General features: G+C 40.2%; 1 protein-coding gene across 1 annotated transcript in view; it reads right to left on the reverse strand.

Annotated features, from left to right (window-relative positions):
* The window catches only part of lrrc9 (leucine rich repeat containing 9), a 142816-nt gene that overhangs the window by 107838 nt on the left and 14371 nt on the right, over positions 1-20607 (reverse strand). The window contains exons 4-10 of the mRNA XM_055640334.1: positions 19009-19149; positions 17034-17097; positions 14862-14932; positions 11450-11632; positions 5807-5962; positions 3606-3823; positions 2239-2370 (exon numbers count right to left, since the gene is read on the reverse strand). Coding sequence (XP_055496309.1) covers positions 2239-2370; positions 3606-3823; positions 5807-5962; positions 11450-11632; positions 14862-14932; positions 17034-17097; positions 19009-19149 — 965 coding nt within the window. The remainder of the gene's footprint in view (positions 1-2238; positions 2371-3605; positions 3824-5806; positions 5963-11449; positions 11633-14861; positions 14933-17033; positions 17098-19008; positions 19150-20607) is intronic.

Consider the following 20607-nt stretch of genomic DNA (forward strand, 5'->3'; position numbering starts at 1 on the left):
TAGATAGATAGATAGATGTTCAGCTGGAAAGGATGCAGAGAAGATTAACAAGGATGTTCCCAGGACACGTGGGCCTGAGCTTGAGGGAGAAGTTGTGCAGGCTAGAACTTTATTCCTTGGAACACAAGAGGTGTATAAGATCATGAGGGGAATATATAAGGTAAATGCACAGACTCTTACCCAGAGTATGGGAATCAAAAAGCAGTGGACATAGGTTTAAGGTGAGGGTGGAAAGATTTAATAGGAACATGAGGGGCTTCTTTTAAAAAAAAAATACAAATGGTAGTAGGTATATGGAGTGAGCTACCCGAGGAGGTAGTTGAGGCAGCTATTATCATATTGTTTAAAAAACATTTGTTCAGGTACATGCATAAGATAGGGTTGGAGGGATGTGGGCCAAACGTAGGCAGGTGGGACTAGTGTAGATGGTGCATGTTAGTTAGCATGGTCAAGTTCAGCTGAAGACCCTGTTTCCATGCTGTATGACTCTTATACCTCTATGATATTATGTTGCAATAACCTGGAAAATAAATTCATGAAAATTTGTTTATGCAACATAATCTTTTCTTCTAGACACCTGCTATGTAGCAATGTCAGCAAAAAGTTACAAGCCATCACTTATTTATCAATATGGGATCTATCCTCAACATGTCTTTGCATGTGTAAACGTCTCTTCGATTTTAATAAGCTCAAACTTCCTCCATCAAATTATTTTTGTTATGTTCGTGTTTGGACATGAAGCATTCCTATATTGGCAAACAGGATAGAAACAAGGCAATTAAAATGGGAAAGTTGCATCTATTAAATTGTCATGTGTGATTTTCCAGATTGACAGAGGAAGAAGCAAAGTGCAAGGAGATATTGACAGAATATTCCAAGTGATCACCAGAGTGAGTTCTATCTAAAATCATCTAGTTGAGAAATAGTACTAAATAGAGTTAAAGGGTAGCTTGCAAGAGAACTGGTTGCAGAATGAATTACCAATGGAAGAGAGAGAGATGACAGGAATTACAGTTAAGGTCTAAAATAATGACAAGTACAAAATGTTTAAGAAGGAACTGCAGATGCTGGAAAATCGAAGGTAGAATCTATGGAGTGAAGGAAATAGGCAACCGATCAGTCTGAAGAAGGGTTTCGGCCCGAAACGTTGCCTATTTCCTTTGCTCCATAGATGCTGCTGCACCCGCTGAGTTTCTCCAACACTTTTGTCTACCGACATGTACAAAATGTAGGGTTCACATTACAGTGTGGTTATAGTTTGTAAATTATTAGTAATTTCATGTGCCTTTTATTGTTGTATTTATATTTAAAGTAATTGTGATGAAAGATCAATTTTTACTAAACTGTTCAAAAGAGTTCCTGTCTGTGTTAATCTGTGAGCCTTGACTGGTTTTCCCCATGCAGATGAGTTCAAGCTGCAGGAGAAACTACCTACAGTGTGAGTTTCCAACCTCCGCAAATTCATGAATATCAACCTTTATGATGGTAGAAATGTATTTACTTTGTTGCATCTGATCTCCAATTCATCTCAGACTTGAGAACAGGTGGTTGAGGTTTTCTATAAAGACACCAGCTAGAGGGTTATACAATCCAGTCTATAATATCATACTGTAGATCATTCAGCACGGAAACAGGCCCTTCAGTACAAATTGCCCATGCCAACCAAGATGCCCCATCTATCTATCTCATTAAACCTTTCCTATCTATGTGTCCGTCTAAATGTCTTGTAAATGTTGTTACGGTACCTGCCTCAACTACTTCCTATGTCAATACTCAATACTTCCTATGTCAATGTCAATACTTCCTATGTCAATACTCAAATTAAAAAAATACTTCCTATGTCAGGTTGTTTCATATAATCCCTCAGGTTACTATTAAATCTTTCCCCTTAAACCTATGTCTTTTGGTTCTTGATTCCCCTACTCTGAGTAAAAAACTGTGCGTCCACCCTTTCTATGCCCCTCATAATTTTCATACTATGATCATGTGACAGTAAAAGCAATATTATTGCTGAGCTACTGAAAGGAATTAAAAAATACAAGTGCTGTCAAGCCAATGGAATGGGTATAATATAACCAGTTATTTCTGCAGAGAGTAATATATCTTTACCCAAGGCGGTGAAACTTTAGACGTGATCTCTACAGCATTTTAGTTGTTACTATTCAAATAATATTTTAATAACATTTCCATGCAGGAATGCAAGATATTTTGCTATGTATTTTGTAGGTGTCACCATACCACAGATCAGAAGGCGTGCCTTCTTCAAAGCGAATGTTTCCCACAGTTTCCAGTTCAATTAATAGAAACAGAATACTCAAATTAAAAAATTCAGTTGCTGACTTTACTTCCATCTCATAGGCATCTTCAGTTCTGCGGAGTAAAAAAATGTCTAATGATATATTTGTAAAACATGAAAAATGTTACGTTGGTATATTATGTATTTTACAGTCCATCACAAGATGAATGTTTGATATTATCCACATTATTAAAGTTTTATGTCTGAAAAATTAGGTGCTATAATGCTACTGGGTCTGTTCAAACACCAAGTTTGCCCAAGTACCTCAATCTTCAAATATTTCTTACCCTTCATATTTCCATCGTTGTCTGCCTTGATCCTTGGCACAAAAGTTTAAATGACATTTCACTACCAGTCACTTCCCATCGCTCACTGACAAAGCCCCAATCTTACTCAATTCACTCCAATCCTTAAGTGTAGTGTTCTGATAACTCTTCAGTTATGTCCCTTCGCCATCACAAATGCCATAGCATTAGCCTGCAATTCATCTCGCCTGTTAATCCTGGCTAAATTGGAGAGGCTAGACTTCAAAATGGGGTAAAAGATTCAGGGCTGCTGGGAGAATTTGGTCAATTTGGAATTGCTCTCTGCAGACCCTGTCAATTCAATGCAAAATGCATAGAATGGATTGGATGGCTGCAAACCAGGCATACACCTTGTAAATAATTCTAAATAATGTTGCAGAGTTCAATGTTGCCGAGTGTTAATTGGATGAGGATGAGCCTTGTCTGGGTTTCTTGCAGAGCAGGGTAAATGTTTCTAAGTTGGCTTCCTTGTGAAGTTCGGTTTGAATACAATGTATTGAGCTGCTGTATTATTGCGAAGGGAAATGTCTGTTATGTATGGGGTTAATCGATATCTGTAATTGGATTATTAAGAGACCACCCCCATGTGGTTCGGCCCCTCGAGGTCCCGAGACATATAAAAGTCTGCTACCACGAGGTCCCATGTCGATCTTCTGGGAGAGCGCTTGGGACTGTGTGACTTTCTGGAGTGTCTCTGTTTGAGCGAGGCCTAGAGGTTGATCAGGCAGATACGAGGATCGAACCCGCAGTGGGATAGGTACAGTAGTTGAACTGTAATTGCGCTTTTATTAAAATAAAGATTAGTTGTTCAAGTGCTTGATTCAGTGTTTTTGCTGAAACTAGACTTGGGGGAAGCTTTGATATGAGCAATGTACACTCTCACCATGACAATACTCATTATAATTTATACTTTCACAGGAATTTATAGTCATCCATCATAGAGACATTGTTTTAGAAGTTAAACCCCTCACAGAAAAAAAGTGTATCAGAACCCCTTTACTCACTCGTCCAGCCTTGTGTTCCAAAATGTTAATCTTTTATTCAGAGCATCCAATTTTTGGGTAAATTTCTCCTCTGTATTATGATCTTCTGTAGTTTTCTTACTACAACTGCCACTGGTTTGCAATTCTTCCATCTCACCTGTATGCTTCAACCCATTCAGTGACGATAGCGCAGAAATTCTCTTTTTGCTCGTTTGGAACATTGTCAATTCAGATTCTAGCTGTTTCAAGAATATTGGTTTGTTATCTATTTATTGTTTTCATTGTTAAAATCTCCAATTTTTTTCAGTAACTTGTTTAAAAAGTAATAGTCAAAAAGATGAATCTTTGAGCTTGACTCAATGGTTGCATTATCATTATTAGGTTTACAACCAATCAACTATCTGCTACCTCATTGTCTGATCTGTGCCAATGAAAAAATCAGTGACAGTACACTGCATATACCAATGGAAGTTATCTCTGGGTCTGAATCAATTGGTAAGAAAGTATGGCAAATTATAAGCAGCATGGGTGAAACAAAGAATCTGAAATTACTGGAACATCTGACAAGATTAATAACAGTGGAGAAATCAATAGTCAGAAATTGAAAATAATTTGAAGCAGTAAATGTACTCTCTTTTAACTATAAAATAATAGACATAATACTTTTGATAAAGATTTGGATAAGCAGACCAACTCAAAGTTAGACAATTAGTAATTTCTTGATTATTTTCAGGATAGATTTCTGAAGTAATATGCCACTTGCTCATGAGTTTAGGAAAAATAGATAAATCAGATCACCGAGTAATAGTGGTGCAGTGGTAGAATTGCTGCCTTACAGCGCTTGCAGCGCTGGAGATCCGGGTTCGATCCCAGTTATGGGTACTGTCTGTACGGAGTTTGTACGTTCTCCCCATGACCTGCGTGGGTTTTCTCCGAGATCTTCGGTTTCCTCCCACACTCCAAAGACATACAGGTCTGCATGTAAATTGGCTTGGTTAATGCACAAATTGTCCCTAGTGTGTGTAGGATAGTGTTAATATACGGGGATAGCTGGTCGGCGCAGACCCGGTGGGCCGAGTAGCCTGTTTCCGCACTGTATCTCTAATCTAAACTGAAATGGTACAAGAGGGAGAGATTAAATTCTTGGGATTGAGGAAGGTGGGTCCTTTATTCCAGGTCCTTTATTCCATAGCCTCATGGATGTGTTGGCTAGTGTTGCTGAAGGGTTTAAACTGCAAAAGAGGAGTTATGGGAAGAACAACATAAAGTAAAAGTCGCTGAGGAAATTTAATCTTCAGAATTGTAATTTAAGAAGAGAATTAAAGTTTAACTACATCTTAAAATATTTAAAAAACAATTATGTATCAACTATCCATGGAAAACTAAAAAGGTTTTGACAGTTAGAAAGAGTCATTTAGAGCGCATTCACCAGAAAATGTTTTTTTCCCCCACACAGGAAAAGTATTGTAATTGAAAAATATTTGGATATTATGACGTATGATGGGAAAATTATAATTAAATTCAGAACTAAAGTCATAACAAAGCAGGAAAGAAACAGTGTACTGTCACAGAAAATGAACCTGGTTACAATGTAAATATTATAATAAACACACCGTATCTCTGTATATGGAAGGAAATTAATTGCTGGGTTCAATGCTGAGAGATGTCGTCAAGATTTTCACATTCTGCATTATTAGCGGCATCCAGGATATTGGAAAGGTATACCCAACTTGAATGCAATCTTAAAATTTCTCGATCCAGTCAACTCAAAAAAGGATACAGTAAAAATCTGATAATCTGACACACTAGCGACTTCAGCAATACAGACTAGCAGATATTCCAGACTCTCAGATGTTATTGAAACATCTTTAGTGTAAGATGTTGTAAAATATTATAACATTGTATTCCTATTTCTAAACTGGTGAACCTGATGCTAAATCAATGGGATTTCTAGGTAAAGATTATCGGTGTTTTACTTACTTAGAAGGATATTAATCTTAGTTAATTAAGGTAAACATTTCACTTTACAGAGAGCTGAATTTTGCTTCTATGAAGTTTTCAATGAGTTCTAAACAATAGCAAATTCTGTGTTATTTATCCTTATCCACCAGAAATAAATGAAAACCATCTGAACACTTTCACTACATAATGGGAAGAGACAAAATACACACTTTTGGCTGAAGATGACTTCTTTGTAAGGTTATGATAATCGATGTACTTACATTTTTAATGACATAGTTGATGGTTTTTAGTCGTTCCAGAGGTATTTCCTGCAGGCAACTCCGTTGCTTCTTCAGCCTTTCTATGATTTCAGCAAGTTGATAATGGATGGTTTTTACACGCATGCTGTAATACATGGTCTTTTTCATCACAGTTGACTGAAAGAAAAAAATAATCAATTAAATCCTTATATTTATTTTGATTCTAGCATTAAACAGAAAATTAAAGGTAATATTTTCCATTCTTTCCCATTCTCATCTATATCATTTTTAATATAAAGCTACATTTAGAAATTGTAAAAAAGATAATATTTGAGGTAATTTCTGAAATATTATTAAAAGCTCAATAAATATTTGCCAAATTGCACCTTTTCTTTGAAACCGAACAAAAGACTACAGGAACATTTATGTTGCCTAATTTAGCATCATATAGAGTTGATTATTCACGTCCAAACGTCAAACTATGCCATTTTAAAAGTTAAATAACATAAACAGATTGATTGGACTGATGTGGGGGGGAAGAAAGGAAGAGGCTGAGACAGTAGGTTTGTGGGAGAGCTGGGAGGGGGGAGGGGAAGGAGGGAGAAAGCAAGGACTATCTGAAATTAGATAAGTCAATGTTCATACCGCTGGGGTATAAACTACCTCAGCGAAATATGAGGTGCTGTTCCTACAAGACACAAGATACATTTATTTGTCACATGTGCCAGTTGGCACAGTGAAATGTGATCACCATACAGCCATACAATAAAATAAAGAACAAAACACACGATAGAGTTCAACATAAAACATCCCCACACAGCAGAATCAAAAGTTTCCCACTGTGAGGGAAGGTCAGTCATCTTCCTCTGATATTCACCCGCTGCTACGGCAGTCGCCGCTACAGGCAGCCCGCCGCTCAGGCCCGCTCGCCGGTATGTTGGAGCTCTGACGTCGGAACGGGAGGCCAACCTCAGTGGCGTGGACCTCCAAATCGGCCGCTACCCATCGGAGTCCGTAGACCCGACTTCACCACGCCGGGCGGAGATTCAACACTGGCGGCCATCGGCAAAGGGCTCCAGGATTCCGCGATGTCAGTCAGCGTCGCCGGCATTGGGAGCTCCGCGTACCACAGAGCCGCGATGTTGGACCAGCGGATGCAGTAGATGAGGTTGGAGGAGGTCTTCTATATATCCTGCAGCTCCTCTCTTACTCCCCATCTCCCTACTTGTAACAAGGACAGAGTCCCCCTTGTCCTCACCTTCCACCCCATCAGCTGTCACATACAACATATAATCCTCCAACATTTTTTCCACCTCCAATGGGATCCTACCACTGGCCACATCTTCCCACCTCCTTCCCTCTCTGCTTTTCGCAGAGAACGTTCCCTCCGTAACTCCCTGGTCAATTTGGCCCTTCCCACCCAAACCACCCCCTCCCCGGATACTTTCCCTTGCAACCGCAAGAAATGTTACACTTGTTGCTTTACCTCCCCCCTCGATTCCATCCAAGGACCCAAGCCGTCTTTCCATGTGAGACAGAGGTTCACCTGCACCTGCACCAACCTCATCTACTGCATCCACTGCTCCAGGTGTCAACTTCTCTACATCGGCGAGACCAAGCGCAGGCTCGGCGGTCGCTTCTCCCAGTGGCTCAGCACTTCAACTCCCCCACCCATTCCAAATTTGACCTTTCTGTCCTAGGCCTCCTCCATTGCCAGAGTGAGGCCCAGCACAAATTGGAGGAACAGCACCTCATATTTTGCTTAGGTAGTTTACACCCCAGCGGTATAGAAACATAGAAACATAGAAATTAGGTGCTTCGAGCCTGCACCGCCATTCAATATGATCATGGCCGATCATCCAACTCAGTATCCCGTACCTGCCTTCTCTCCATACCCTCTGATCCCCTTGGCCACAAGGGCCACATCTAACTCCTTCTTAAATATAGCCAATGAACTGGCCTCAACTACCCTCTGTGGCAGAGAGTTCCAGAGATTCACCACTCTCTGTGTGAAAAAAAGTTCTCCTCATCTCGGTTTTAAAGGATTTCCCCCTTATCCTTAAGCTGTGACCCCTTGTCCTGGACTTCCCCAACATCGGGAACAATTTTCCTGCATCTAGCCTGTCCAACCCCTTAAGAATTTTGTAAGTTTCTATAAGATCCCCTCTCAATCTCCTAAATTCTAGAGAGTATAAACCAAGTCTATCCAGTCTTTCTTCATAAGACAGTCCTGACATCCCAGGAATGGTGAACCTTCTCTGCACTCCCTCTATGGCAATAATGTCCTTCCTCAGATTTGGTGACCAAAACTGCACACAATACTCCAGGTGTGGTCTCACCAAGACCCTGTACAACTGCAGTAGAACCTCCCTGCTCCTATATTCAAATCCTCTTGCTATGAAAGCCAACATACCATTCGCTTTCTTTACTGCCTGCTGCACCTGCATGCCTACCTTCAATGACTGGTGTACCATGACACCCAGGTCTCGCTGCATCTCCCCCTTTCCCAATCGGCCACCATTTAGATAATAGTCTGCTTTCCCGTTTTTGCCACCAAAATGGATAACCTCACATTTATCCACATTATACTGCATCTGCCAAACATTTGCCCACTCACCCAGCCTATCCAAGTCACCTTGCAATCTCCTAGCATCCTCCTCACAGCTAACACTGCCCCCCAGCTTAGTGTCATCCGCAAACTTGGAGATATTGCCTTCAATTCCCTCATCCAGATCATTAATATATATTGTAAATAGCTGGGGTCCCAGTACCGAGCCTTGCGGTACCCCACTAGTCACTGCCTGCCATTGTGAAAAGGACCCGTTTACTCCTACTCTTTGCTTCCTGTTTGCCATCCAGTTCTCTATCCACATCAATACTGAACCCCCAATGCCATGTGCTTTAAGTTTGTATACTAATCTCTTATATGGGACCTTGTCGAAAGCCTTCTGGAAGTCCAGATACACCACATCCACTGGTTCTCCCCTATCCACGCTACTAGTTACATCCTCGAAAAATTCTATAAGATTCGTCAGACATGATTTACCTTTCGTAAATCCATGCTTTGTCCAATGATTTCACCACTTTCCAAATGTGCTGCTATCCCATCTTTAATAACTGACTCTAGCAGTTTCCCCACTACCGATGTTAGACTAACTGGTCTGTAATTCCGTTTTCTCTCTCCCTCCCTTCTTAAAAAGTGGGGTTACGTTTGCTACCCGCCAATCCTCTGGAACTACTCCAGAATCTAAAGAGTTTTGAAAGATTATTACTAATGCATCCACTATTTCTGGAGCTACTTCCTTAAGTAATCTGGGATGCAGCCTATCTGGCCCTGGGGATTTATCGGCCTTTAATCCATTCAATTTACCCAACACCACTTCCCGACTAACCTGGATTTCACTCAATTCCTCCAACTCCTTTGACCCGCGGGCCCCTGCTATTTCCGGCAGATTATTTATGTCTTCCTTAGTGAAGACGGAACCAAAGTAGTTATTCAATTGGTCCGCCATATCCTGGTTCCCCATGATCAACTCACCTGTTTCTGACTGCAAGGGACCTACATTTGTTTTAACTAACCTCTTTCTTTTCACATATCTATAAAAACTTTTGCAGTCAGTTTTTATGTTCCCTGCCAGTTTTCTTTCATAATCCATTTTTCCTTTCCTAATTAAGCCCTTTGTCCTCCTCTGCTGGTCTCTGAATTTCTCCCAGTCCTCCGGTATGCTGCTTTTTCTGGCTAGTTTGTACGCATCATCCTTTGCTTTGATACTATCCCTGATTTCCCTTGTTATCCATGGATGCACTACCTTCCCTGATTTATTCTTTTGCCAAACTGGGATGAACAATTTTTGTAGTTCATCCATGCAGTCTTTAAATGCCTTCCATTGCATATCTACCGTCAACCCTTTTAGAATTAATTGCCAGTCAATCTTGGCCAATTCACGTCTCATACCCTCAAAGTTACCTTTCTTTAAGTTCAAACCATTGTTTCTGAATTAACAATGTCACTCTCCATCCTAATGAAGAACTCAACCATATTATGGTCACTCTTGCCCAAGGGGCCACGCACAACAAGACTACTAACTAACCCTTCCTCATTACTCAATACCCAGTCTAAAATAGCCAGCTCTCTCGTTGGTTCCTCTACATGTTGATTTAGATAACTATCCCGCATACATTCCAAGAAATCCTCTGCCTCAGCACCCCTGCCAATTTGATTCACCCAATCTATATGTAGATTGAAATCACCCTTTATAACTGCTTTGCCTTTGTCGCAAGCATTTCTAATTTCCTGTTTGATACCATCTCCAACTTCACTACTACTGTTAGGTGGCCTGCACACAACACCCACCAGCGTTTTCTGCCCCTTAGTGTTTCGCAGCTCTACCCATACCGATTCCACATCCTCCAAACTAATGTCCTTCCTTTCCATTGCATTAATCTCCTCTCTAACCAGCAACACTACCCCACCTCCTTTTCCTTTCTCTCTATCCCTCCTGAATATTGAATATCCCTGGATGTTCAGCTCCCAGCCTTGGTCACCCTGGAGCCATGTCTCCGTGATCCCAACTATGTCATAATCATTAATGGCTATCTGCACGTTCAACTCATCCACCTTATTACGAATGCTCCTTGCATTGAGGCACAAAGCCTTCAGGCTTGTTTTTACAACACTCTTACCCTTATACAATTATGTTGAAAAGTGGCCTTTTTTGATTTTTGCCCTGGTTTTGTCTGCCTGCCACTTTTACTTTTCACCTTGCTACCTATTGCTTCTACCTTCATTTTACACCCCCCTGCCTCTCTGCTCTTGTACCCATCCCCTGCCACATTAGTTTAAATCCTCCCCGACAGCACTAGCAAACACTCCCCCAAGGACATTGGTTCCATTCCAGCCCAGGTGCAGACCGTCCTGTTTGTACTGGTCCCACCTCCCCCAGTATGAACATTGACCTCTCTAAGTTCACATAGCCCTTGCTTCCCCTCCCTCCTTCCCCTCCCCCTTCCCAGCTCTCCCGCAAGCCTACTGTCTCCGCCCCTTCCTTTCTTTTTCCTGCCCCTCCCCCCCCGACATCAGTCTGAAGAAAGGTCTCGACCCGAAACAGAACCTTTTCTTCAATGATGCTACCTCACATGCTGAGTTCCTCCAGCATTTTTGTCTACCTTTGATTTTTCCAGCACCAGCAGTTTTTTCTTAACACATTGATTGATAATTTATTGTCACATATACCTGGTACAGTGAAATTCTTTATTTTGCATAATCCACAAGTATGCAAACAGTGACAATGTAAAGGGTGCTGACAAAGTTAAACGTATTCAATATAGCCGCTCTTCCGCTCCCCCCCCCGCCCCCCACCCACTTTCCCGAGTCCTTCTTTGTTCTCAGCGGCTCCCCCACACCAAGTGCAATAGTTAAACATTAAAGTAGATTTAACCTGGTATACCAAAAAACAAAATGAATAGGAAAACTGAAACATGATTAAAAAAATAAAATGATATGTATATGAGGTAGGAAGCATCTCACAAGCTGTATGATTCCAGTGTATTAGCAAATTCACCCATATATCTGAAACATTATAACCCAATTTTGAAATATTTTCATATTGGCAATAGAAATAAAGTGAATACACACTGAAAAACAGTGACAAATAACTTAATTACCTCAGCAAACTCCTTGACTTGTTTACCAGAAACATCATAACTATCTAGTTTCAAAAGTTTGGGTATGTGATACACAACATGTGTGGTGTAGTTACAAAGAAGAGAGACCGGATTTGCGGTATACTGTGGATCTCTTAGACTTAACTCTTGAAGTTCAGGTAGTCTTGTTAAATTAGTGAGTTCCTAAGGAAAAAAGAAAACATTCTGGTTGACTAAATCACTTCGGTATTGTTCTTAATGAAGAATAGAAGCAGGGATAGGTCATTTACCTTTGAATAAGATTATAATCTATTTTGTAACTTACCTGCGCTGTTTCCAAACCACTCTAATTTGAAAAGTTCCAAAAATCTATCAATCAGAATCTCACAAAATTTGACTAAACAAAGTTCTGCTCATCACATTCTTAAATGGCTAATGGGACTGTCCCACTTAGGCGATTTTTCAGCGGACTGCCGGCGACTGTCAAGTTGCCGGCAGTCGCCTGAAAAACCGGGAACTGGAACGGCCACTGTCAGTGAAACATAAACAAACACATCGCAAAGGCAGGGGCCAGGGCAAGCGGCGGGAGCGCTGTCTGAAATTCACACGGGGCAAAGCCAAGGTGATACAGACACACACCATGATGAACAGGAAAGTTGGCGCTGTAATCAAGACGGCTAGCACAGTGTACGGTAAGTCCTTTAAAAGAGGGGAGGGAAGGGGGGGGGGGGGGGAGAAGGAGTGGAGACAACATTTAAGAAGCCAGACAACTTTTAATAAGCCAGAGATACACAGCTGTGAGGTTCGGCAGACATTTAACGTTACCAGTCGGTTATCCTTGGTTCTGAAAACTACTGGTTATGTTTTTTTCTCCCAATGAGCCAATGAAAATGGCCGGTCAGCAAAGGCAATTAACTACCTACCTACTAAAACTACCTACGACTACCTCGACTACCTACAACTACATGGCGACCCCACCACAACTGCACCCACGACTACAGGATTATCGATTATCAATTTTGGTCACAGAAAAAATTTCAACATTTGCAGCGACCATATTGAGGCCGCGAATAGTTCTCAGAATGTGGGAACTCCTCGCGACCATGGAGGAGACTCACCAGAGACCACCAGCGAACATGTGGCCACCATGTGCACTCACCTAAAAATCGCCTAAGAGGGACAGGCCCATGAACTTTTCTCTTGAGAGCAAGACCTCTGGTTACAGATGATTATGTTTGATTATGCATAAGTACACTAAGTTTTACTGAACTAGATGCAAAAAAGAAATTTCACTCTAACTAGGTACATGTGACAATAAAGGACCATTGAACCATTGGTTAAAAGATTCTTTTGCAAGTGGCACAGCACCTGTCCATGCAGCCAAAGGCGCAATCTTTAGAATATAAAACAATGCAACACAGAAACAGGACAAACAACCCACAAAGTCCATGCTGAACTTGATGCCTAGCTAAAATAAATCTCCTGCTAATATATCATCTATATCCATCCATTCCCTGCATATCCACATACCTATTTAAAAGCTATCTGTCTCCACCACCACTTCTGGCAGCACTTTCCAGGCACACACCTCTCTGTGATGTGCACCGCACATCTCCTTTATATTTTGTCCATCTCACTTTAAAGCTATGCTCTCTAGAGATTTCCACCCTGGGAGAAAATTCCAACAATGTTATCTTGGCCTCTCATTATTTTATCATTCTATCTCCTCTCAGCCAATATTCCAGCCAACATATAATAGGCATGTTAAAAAACTTACCTTCAGCGGCGCTGCAGTTCTGCCACTGGCCGTGTGCGCGACTTTGGCGCCTTTGAGGGGGGGCGCGGGATTAAAATGCCGTTTTCTCCTGCCTGGCCGAGAGATATATTTTCTCGGGGTACTACCTAATGCTGAATAATCGTTCCGACTGCCGTTGTCGAATTTTTTTTTAAACCGCGGGACAATTTCAGCGCTGGAGTAAAATAAAAAGTGACTTCTAATACCGTCAATGCAGGCAACGAAACGGATCTCACGTATGGGGCAAAACATAAGTTAAGTCATCTGTTTTACATATAAACTTGCTTCTTAGGATTACTTTATGTAAATGTAAGAACCGGCAGGGTTTTTCCTGCCGATATGGGGTTTAAATTCACCGCAACTGTAACGTTCCAATCGATCGGGTTCCACAAAAACCCACTCGCAAGATGATTAAAATGGCCAATAATTTACGGGAATTAAACACTAAATTCCTTCCATGGCCTATAAATTCATGACAATGAGATTTAAAAATCATGTTATATTGTGAATTCTTGTATGAATGTTATTTGGACACTTAGGCTATTTAAAAATGTTAACCTTTTCTTAAGAAATGGATAGATGTTTAGATCTAGTAATTGAATTTTATAATTAGCTACAATTAGGTAACTAACTAATTATATGCTTTAATTTCAGGTCGTCCAAGTAAGATTGTTTCATATTTGTTTCAGAATGCTTCAATCTATAATAACTGAAAATTTCATTCAGTTCTCTTAATTTTTAAGAAAGTTATGGCCTTTTGACTGTCCTCGATCACAGCTTTTGAGTTAAGTCAATGGAAAGCAGTATGGAACAAGATGCTAATTACAGTATGAAAATGGCCATAACCGTTTTAATACTGAAGATATAAAAGTGAATTAGGTGTCAAATTAAACTTATTTTTATGCTTTATCTGATAGGATAAATTGCAGACTTGATTTTTTAAATCTCAGTTTTGTAACATTGCTACATATAACATCCAGACTTCCTTAAAATAAACAGGTAAAATAGCCCCGAGTCCTGAGACCACACCGTTGTCTATACCCTGATAACCCGTGGTAGATTACTGCTGTTAAAGGCATTTAGAACTGGTTTACTTTTCTCTACTTGTCACATATGTATGCTGTTCAAATTGGGATATTATACTTAAATACCTTAAAAAAAATTATGAAATAATAACTGAAATAAACCAAAATGTACTTACTATCACATATCTTTTGATACCAGGGCATTGGCTTCCTTCAGTTAAATATGGATGCAGTTCTTAAGCCAGTGAATGTATGAATGTACCGGATGCAAAATGCATCAGGTCCCTCTCCTCCACGTGTCTGTGCTCTTTTGCAGGGTTCAATAGTTTACGAGTTTTTTTAATATGTGACTTGCTCAGTACATTGCATAGTTGGAGGCACTCCCAGGAATCAAAGTAAATAATTTATTTACTGTAGTTATCCCAATCCAGCACACTCTGTGTGGTAAGCTATAGGACAGGATTAACAGTTTTGATAGCTTCTTTATCCAGATAAATATTGGCATGATCCCCCATGTGCAATAAATTATACAATCAAAATTCATTTTTCAAAGAGAAACATTCTGATATAGACTCTTTTAATGCAAAATGAGATTGAATGGTAAAATTTGTACCTTAAAGGAGTTTATTCTGTTTCCTGACAGGTTAAGCCATTTTAGCTGAACATTGGAGTCCAAAGATTTATCTGAAATTTAAAATATTATTTTGAAATGTTGTTGTTTAATGGTTTCATTGGAATATTTAAATAAAATTAGTTTTGATAAACTTACTCTATGGAATCCATTATTTTAAAAGAAAGTAGACCTTACAAATTTCTATGTAAGCCACACATCATCCATACTTGAAACTAAATTACTGATCATTATTACTGGTTTAAAATCATGGAGAACAAGTTATGGCCACCTCTATAAATTTCAGTAGTGGGTGCTAATGGACAGTATTTGTTTCCAGTTTTCTTTTGAGTGCTGCAAAGGTGCAAGAAAAATGTGAAATCTGATATCAAGACTTTTGGGCTTTTGTGGAAGGGGTTGAAAACCCCAAATCAGTTCTTGGGGATGTTGTGGTTACAGCTTCAGAGGCCTGATTCAAGCTCTGGTTGGGAAGGGATGGGGAGGAGAGGTGTGCAGTTGGATTATTTTATTTGGAAATCAATGGATTGTGGAGAGTTGGGACAGAGATTGGGGCTTCCATCTGGGTATTCAGTGTGACTGGCAGATGGTGGGGGAAGAGGTGTGGTCCAAGAGTTCCCAAAATTGGGAGTTGGCGGTAAATTTGTCGAGTGGTGATGGAGAAAAAAAAAAAGAGACAGACATGGAGCTTAATTTACTGGAGGTCCTGTCCAACACTAAAATTAAAACAATTGTCTGAAAATTACAGATAGCAAGTGCACTAAATTCCTCAGCATTACACAAATACACGCCACGATAATTTCATTTGCTCATTTATGGGGAATGAGGATCATTGAGAAGGCCAACATTTATTGCCCTCAGGTAGGTAAAGTCGAACAGCGGCAGCGGCGACCCGACCTCGGAGCTGTGGCGTTCCGGCGGCAGCGGCAGCGGCGACCCGACCTCGGACCCGACCCGACCTCGGTGGATGACACCGTCGGGAGCTCGCAGGTCACAGGTTGGTGACTTGTTTTTCCGGAGCTCTCGCATCAACAGCATCATCCGCTGGACTGGAGGATGGCAGCTTCGGCAGCTTCGACCACCCCGGGCCGCGGAATTTGAACCGGCCCGTTCGCGGCGCTTGGATTCAGCCACGGGACTTACTTACTTACAATCACCCGGCGGGGTCACAACATCCGAAGCCTGGATCGCCTCGGCGCAGAGGGAGAACAAGGAGGGAAGAGACAAGGACTTTAAGATTTTTGCCTTCCATCACAGTGAGGAGGTGCCTGGTGAACTCACTGTGGTGGATGTTAAATTTGTGTTTATTGTGTGTTTTTGTCATTTTTATTATATGTATGACTGCAAGGCAACGAAATTTCGTTCAGACCGAAAGGTCTAAATGACAATAAAGGCTACTTTGACTTTGAACTACCTTCCAGAACCACTGCAGTCCTTCAAATGAAGGCACTCCCAGAATGCTGTTGGAGAGAGTTTTCCAGAATTTAGGTACAGCTGCAAAGGAAGGGGTTTCATTTTACTGAGACTGGATGTTATGTAAATTAAAGGGGAACCCATTTTCTGTGCTCCCATGTACCCAAAACTATTGTCTTACTTATTGGCAGTGGTTGTGGACATTGGGGGTGCTATTGGAGTGGGCTAAATGAGTCCTATTAATGTTTAGGGTGACAGATGGGGATTGTCAATCAAGATTTGCTTTTTTCTTAATTGTATCAAATTTCTTCAAACTCGATGGAACGTCAATAAGCCAGGCAAGTTTTGTATATGGTGAAAAGTCTTTCATATGTCAGAATTACTGTAAAATGTGCCGGAACATATTTTTAAACAATCGTACCTAGTTCTAAATTCTCATAGAAGAGGAATCATCCTCCACGTTCATTCTGTCTGAGGATTATATATGTTTAAATCAAGTCCCTTCTCCGTGTTCTAAACTCTGACAGGTAGAGGCTTAACCTCTCCAACATATCCTCTGCTATTTGGATTTAAACATCTTAATACAGCATCAAGGACTTGTCAGAGTATATCACACGTTATGGTTGTGTTAGAGTATACTGTAGGTTATGGATATGTCACAGTATACCATGGCCAGATACAAGAAACCAAGAGATTTTAAATTGGTTTCTAAAAATAAACAAATTGTAATAAAATCATACTCACAAATCATTTCAATTAAATTACCAGCGAGATTCAGTTCTTTGAGATTTGTTAACGTATTTAGCCCCTACAGTGGAGAGTAAAGAAGTTCCAGTTTATATAATTTCTGCTATCATGATATCTCTACTCTCAGTTGTCTTTCTCTATATCCTGCTTACTTTACTTCATGCTAACGATTTCCTATCAATGTTTAAACCTAAATTATGCACAAAATGGATTGAATGTCTTCCTTCTATGATCCTGACTCAGAATGAAGCCTTCCAGCCCACAATGCCTATTCCAAATCTCTGAAAAAGCACATCCTTACGGGGCGCTGCACTGGCAGCAGCCTCTACCTACAGCCTGTCTGTTATTTCTGTCTTTTTTATTATTTTTAGTTAGTCCAAAGTGTTGTGTTGGGGGAAACTTTTACTTTTCTATGTGGGGGAGGGGGGCAGGGTAAGGGGGAAACCGTCTCCCTGTCTCTTCCTGGCGGGGACGCGACTATTTCTCCGAGTCGCGTCCTCGCCCCCCACCTCGCGGCCTACCAGCTGGATCGGAGCGGCCTTTCCTGCCGGGGACCGGGAACCGGACCAGGGCTGCTACAGCGGCGGCGCAGCGCTGGATTCACCGCGGAGCGGGCGATGCCTACCTGGGTCGCCGTTTGGAGCTCCGGAGCATTGGGCCGTTGCTCCAACATCGAGGAGCTCTGGTGCGGAGAGCTTCCAACGCGGGCGGCGCTGAACGGCATCGTGGAGTCCTGGAGCGCCTTGCAGAGGGTCTACAGTGGCAGTATCCACCCGGCGCGGCCTGCGGACTTTGGAAGCCGCAGACTCCGGTAGGAGGGGGCCGACTCTGTGTCCACGCCGCTGAGGACGTCCCGCAGCCCCGACGTCGGACTTTTAACACCCCGGCGTGCGGTCCTGAACATCGGGCCGCCCGTAGCGGCAACTGCGGAGGGCTTGGGGAGGCCCTGACCACGGGGAATAGTGGAGGAAGAGACTGACTTTGGTGCCTTCCCACACAGTGGGGAACTTTGATTCTGCTGTGTGGGGATGTTTTATGTCAAACCCTATAGTGTGTTGTGTCCTGTTGATTTTTATTGTATGGCTGTATGGAAATTCATTTCACTGTGCCATCAGGCACACGTGACAATTAAATCTATCTTGTATCTTGTATCTTGTAATGCCCACAAGTCTGTACACTTCCTATCCTCAATTACCTGCTTAATTAACTTCCAACAGCTTGATAGCATTTCAGATCGCAATAACACTCCAAATGCAACTATTTCTCTTCACTGCCTGTCAACATTTTTGCCAATGATTTTCTGAACTATAGCAAATAGATACTCTTTATAGGGGAACCTCAACCTTCTTCTCCAACATTCCAATTTTTCAAACTTCACCAGTCTCTCAATATTACATGATAGAAAAAAATCTCTTATGTTAAGTTATTTCTAAGTTGTTTATATCTTTCTTCTAGTATGGAGCCCAGAATCGTCCACAGCAGTCCAAAATATATTATAAAACACCTGCCTTAGCACCAATGAACAGTCAGTCTGTAGGAAATGTCAGTCTGCTCATTGAGACTTCAGAATTGCATTTTAATTCTATGTGCATCACTTCACACTTCTCTGCTTTTAACTCAATTTGTCATGTTTCTGCTCAAATGAGTAAGAGTTATTGAATATAAAGTTATAATATTAAAATATCAAGGATTGCTGATTGCTGGGCTGGAACAATGTAATTTGGAAATCACACTTGTAATGTGAGAATAAGAACAATACTTATGATCTATAGGTTAGCCAAGAAAGAATTAAAATGGTTTCTGAGGAATTAATATTCTAAAAGTTAATTGCATTGTATTGAGTTCCATATATATGCAAACATCAATAGTGAAAATGCAACAAATGCTTTAAACAGGCAAAGAAAGATACCAGTTTTCGTGATTGAAAGTTTGGTAAAGAAGAACATTTTAAGGACCCAAGAGGCATACTTACTTCTATTACTTTAATTTTATTGTTGTTCAACCATAGAATCTCCAACTTTGTTAGATTTTCCAGATTTTGTATCTTCGTTATCCTATTATAATACAAGTAGAGTTTTTGAAGATGTGTACAGATATCTAATCCTTCAATGTCCTAGAAAAATAGAAGTTACCTTTGTAATTAATCTCATTTTTATAACATTGCAATCTAAAGAAAATTAGATTTTGACACAAATTTTGAAATTTAGTATTTCTATTATTTTAGCAATATCCAACTGACATTGCTTGGCAAGAATTTTAGTTACATACACCACATTTGAAAAATTTTCAAAATTGTAAACAGATTTTAATACCTTTAACTTTCACAAATATCGGTGGTAATGGTCAGCTGCTGCTCACTGAATTTGCTGATATCTCCATCAGTAACTCAATATATTGCAGATTTACATTCATAGTTTTTCTGTATTATTTACTTTGACTTACTTTGGAAAATCAAAGGTTATGAGAATTCAAAGTACATTGAGTCAGAAGTAATTTATGGGGTTCAGATACAAAAGATTCAGTGAGTTTATAATGTAGGTATGTTACAAAACCTACCTGAATCGTCATTGGGAATCTGCCCAAAGCCATGTCCGCGATTTTGGCGCTGTTTGGAGGGGGCGGGTTTAAAACGCGATTTTTATTAGGCTGTTCCAATCGCAGATGTTCAGCCTAGTAAATCATTAACGAAAAATCGCTGCAAGACCCGGTCGCAAAAGGTATTATTAGTTTTATAGGCCTCGAATAATAGTTATAATAGTTTTAAAATTACTGTCTCACTCCGCAACCTCTCGCAGCCCCAGGGTTTTATAAAGCAAACAATTAAAGGTATGTACCTTATTTTTACATTAAATGGGGCATGTATATAACCCTGTGTATAAAGTTATCTATAGCGAGTAGTTCATTTTGGGCTTTTTATATCCCGCAGTATTTTTCTCGGCATTTGAGGGCACTAATCCAGCGCAATGTGAACGTTCTAAACCAGCGCGTTCACAGGAACCCACTAGAAAGCCGATTTAAATGGGCATTTATTTACAGCAATTGAACACTAAATTCCTTCCATTTGGCCTATAAATTAATGTAAATTAGATATAAAAATCATGTTATATTGTGAATTATTTGTGAATAATCTTTGGACACTTAGGCTATTTAAAAATGTTAATCTTTCCTTAAGAAATGGGCTTTTGGCTATCCAAGATCACAGCTTTTTTGTAATGTCCATTGAAAATCAATAGGGAACAAGATGCTAATTTCTGAGTATGAAAATAGCCATAACATTTTTAATACTTGAGATATGAAAGTGAATTTGGTGTCAAATTAAACTTCTTGTTATGCTTTATCTGATGGGATAAATTGCAGACTTGATTTTTAAAATCTCAAAATTTTGTAACATTGCTATATAATGTAATTTTTTTCACAGAATTTGTTATGAAAACAAATTGTAATATTTCACAACTTAATTATATCCATGGCAAATTTTATTTCAAAATTGCCTAATGTATTGATATTATGCACAAGGATATCAATAAAAAATGTAGATTATGGACCTATCAAACAAAAGGCAGCAATTTAG

Source organism: Leucoraja erinacea, chromosome 9, assembly GCF_028641065.1.
Source record: "Leucoraja erinacea ecotype New England chromosome 9, Leri_hhj_1, whole genome shotgun sequence".
NCBI classification, from domain to species: domain Eukaryota; kingdom Metazoa; phylum Chordata; class Chondrichthyes; order Rajiformes; family Rajidae; genus Leucoraja; species Leucoraja erinaceus.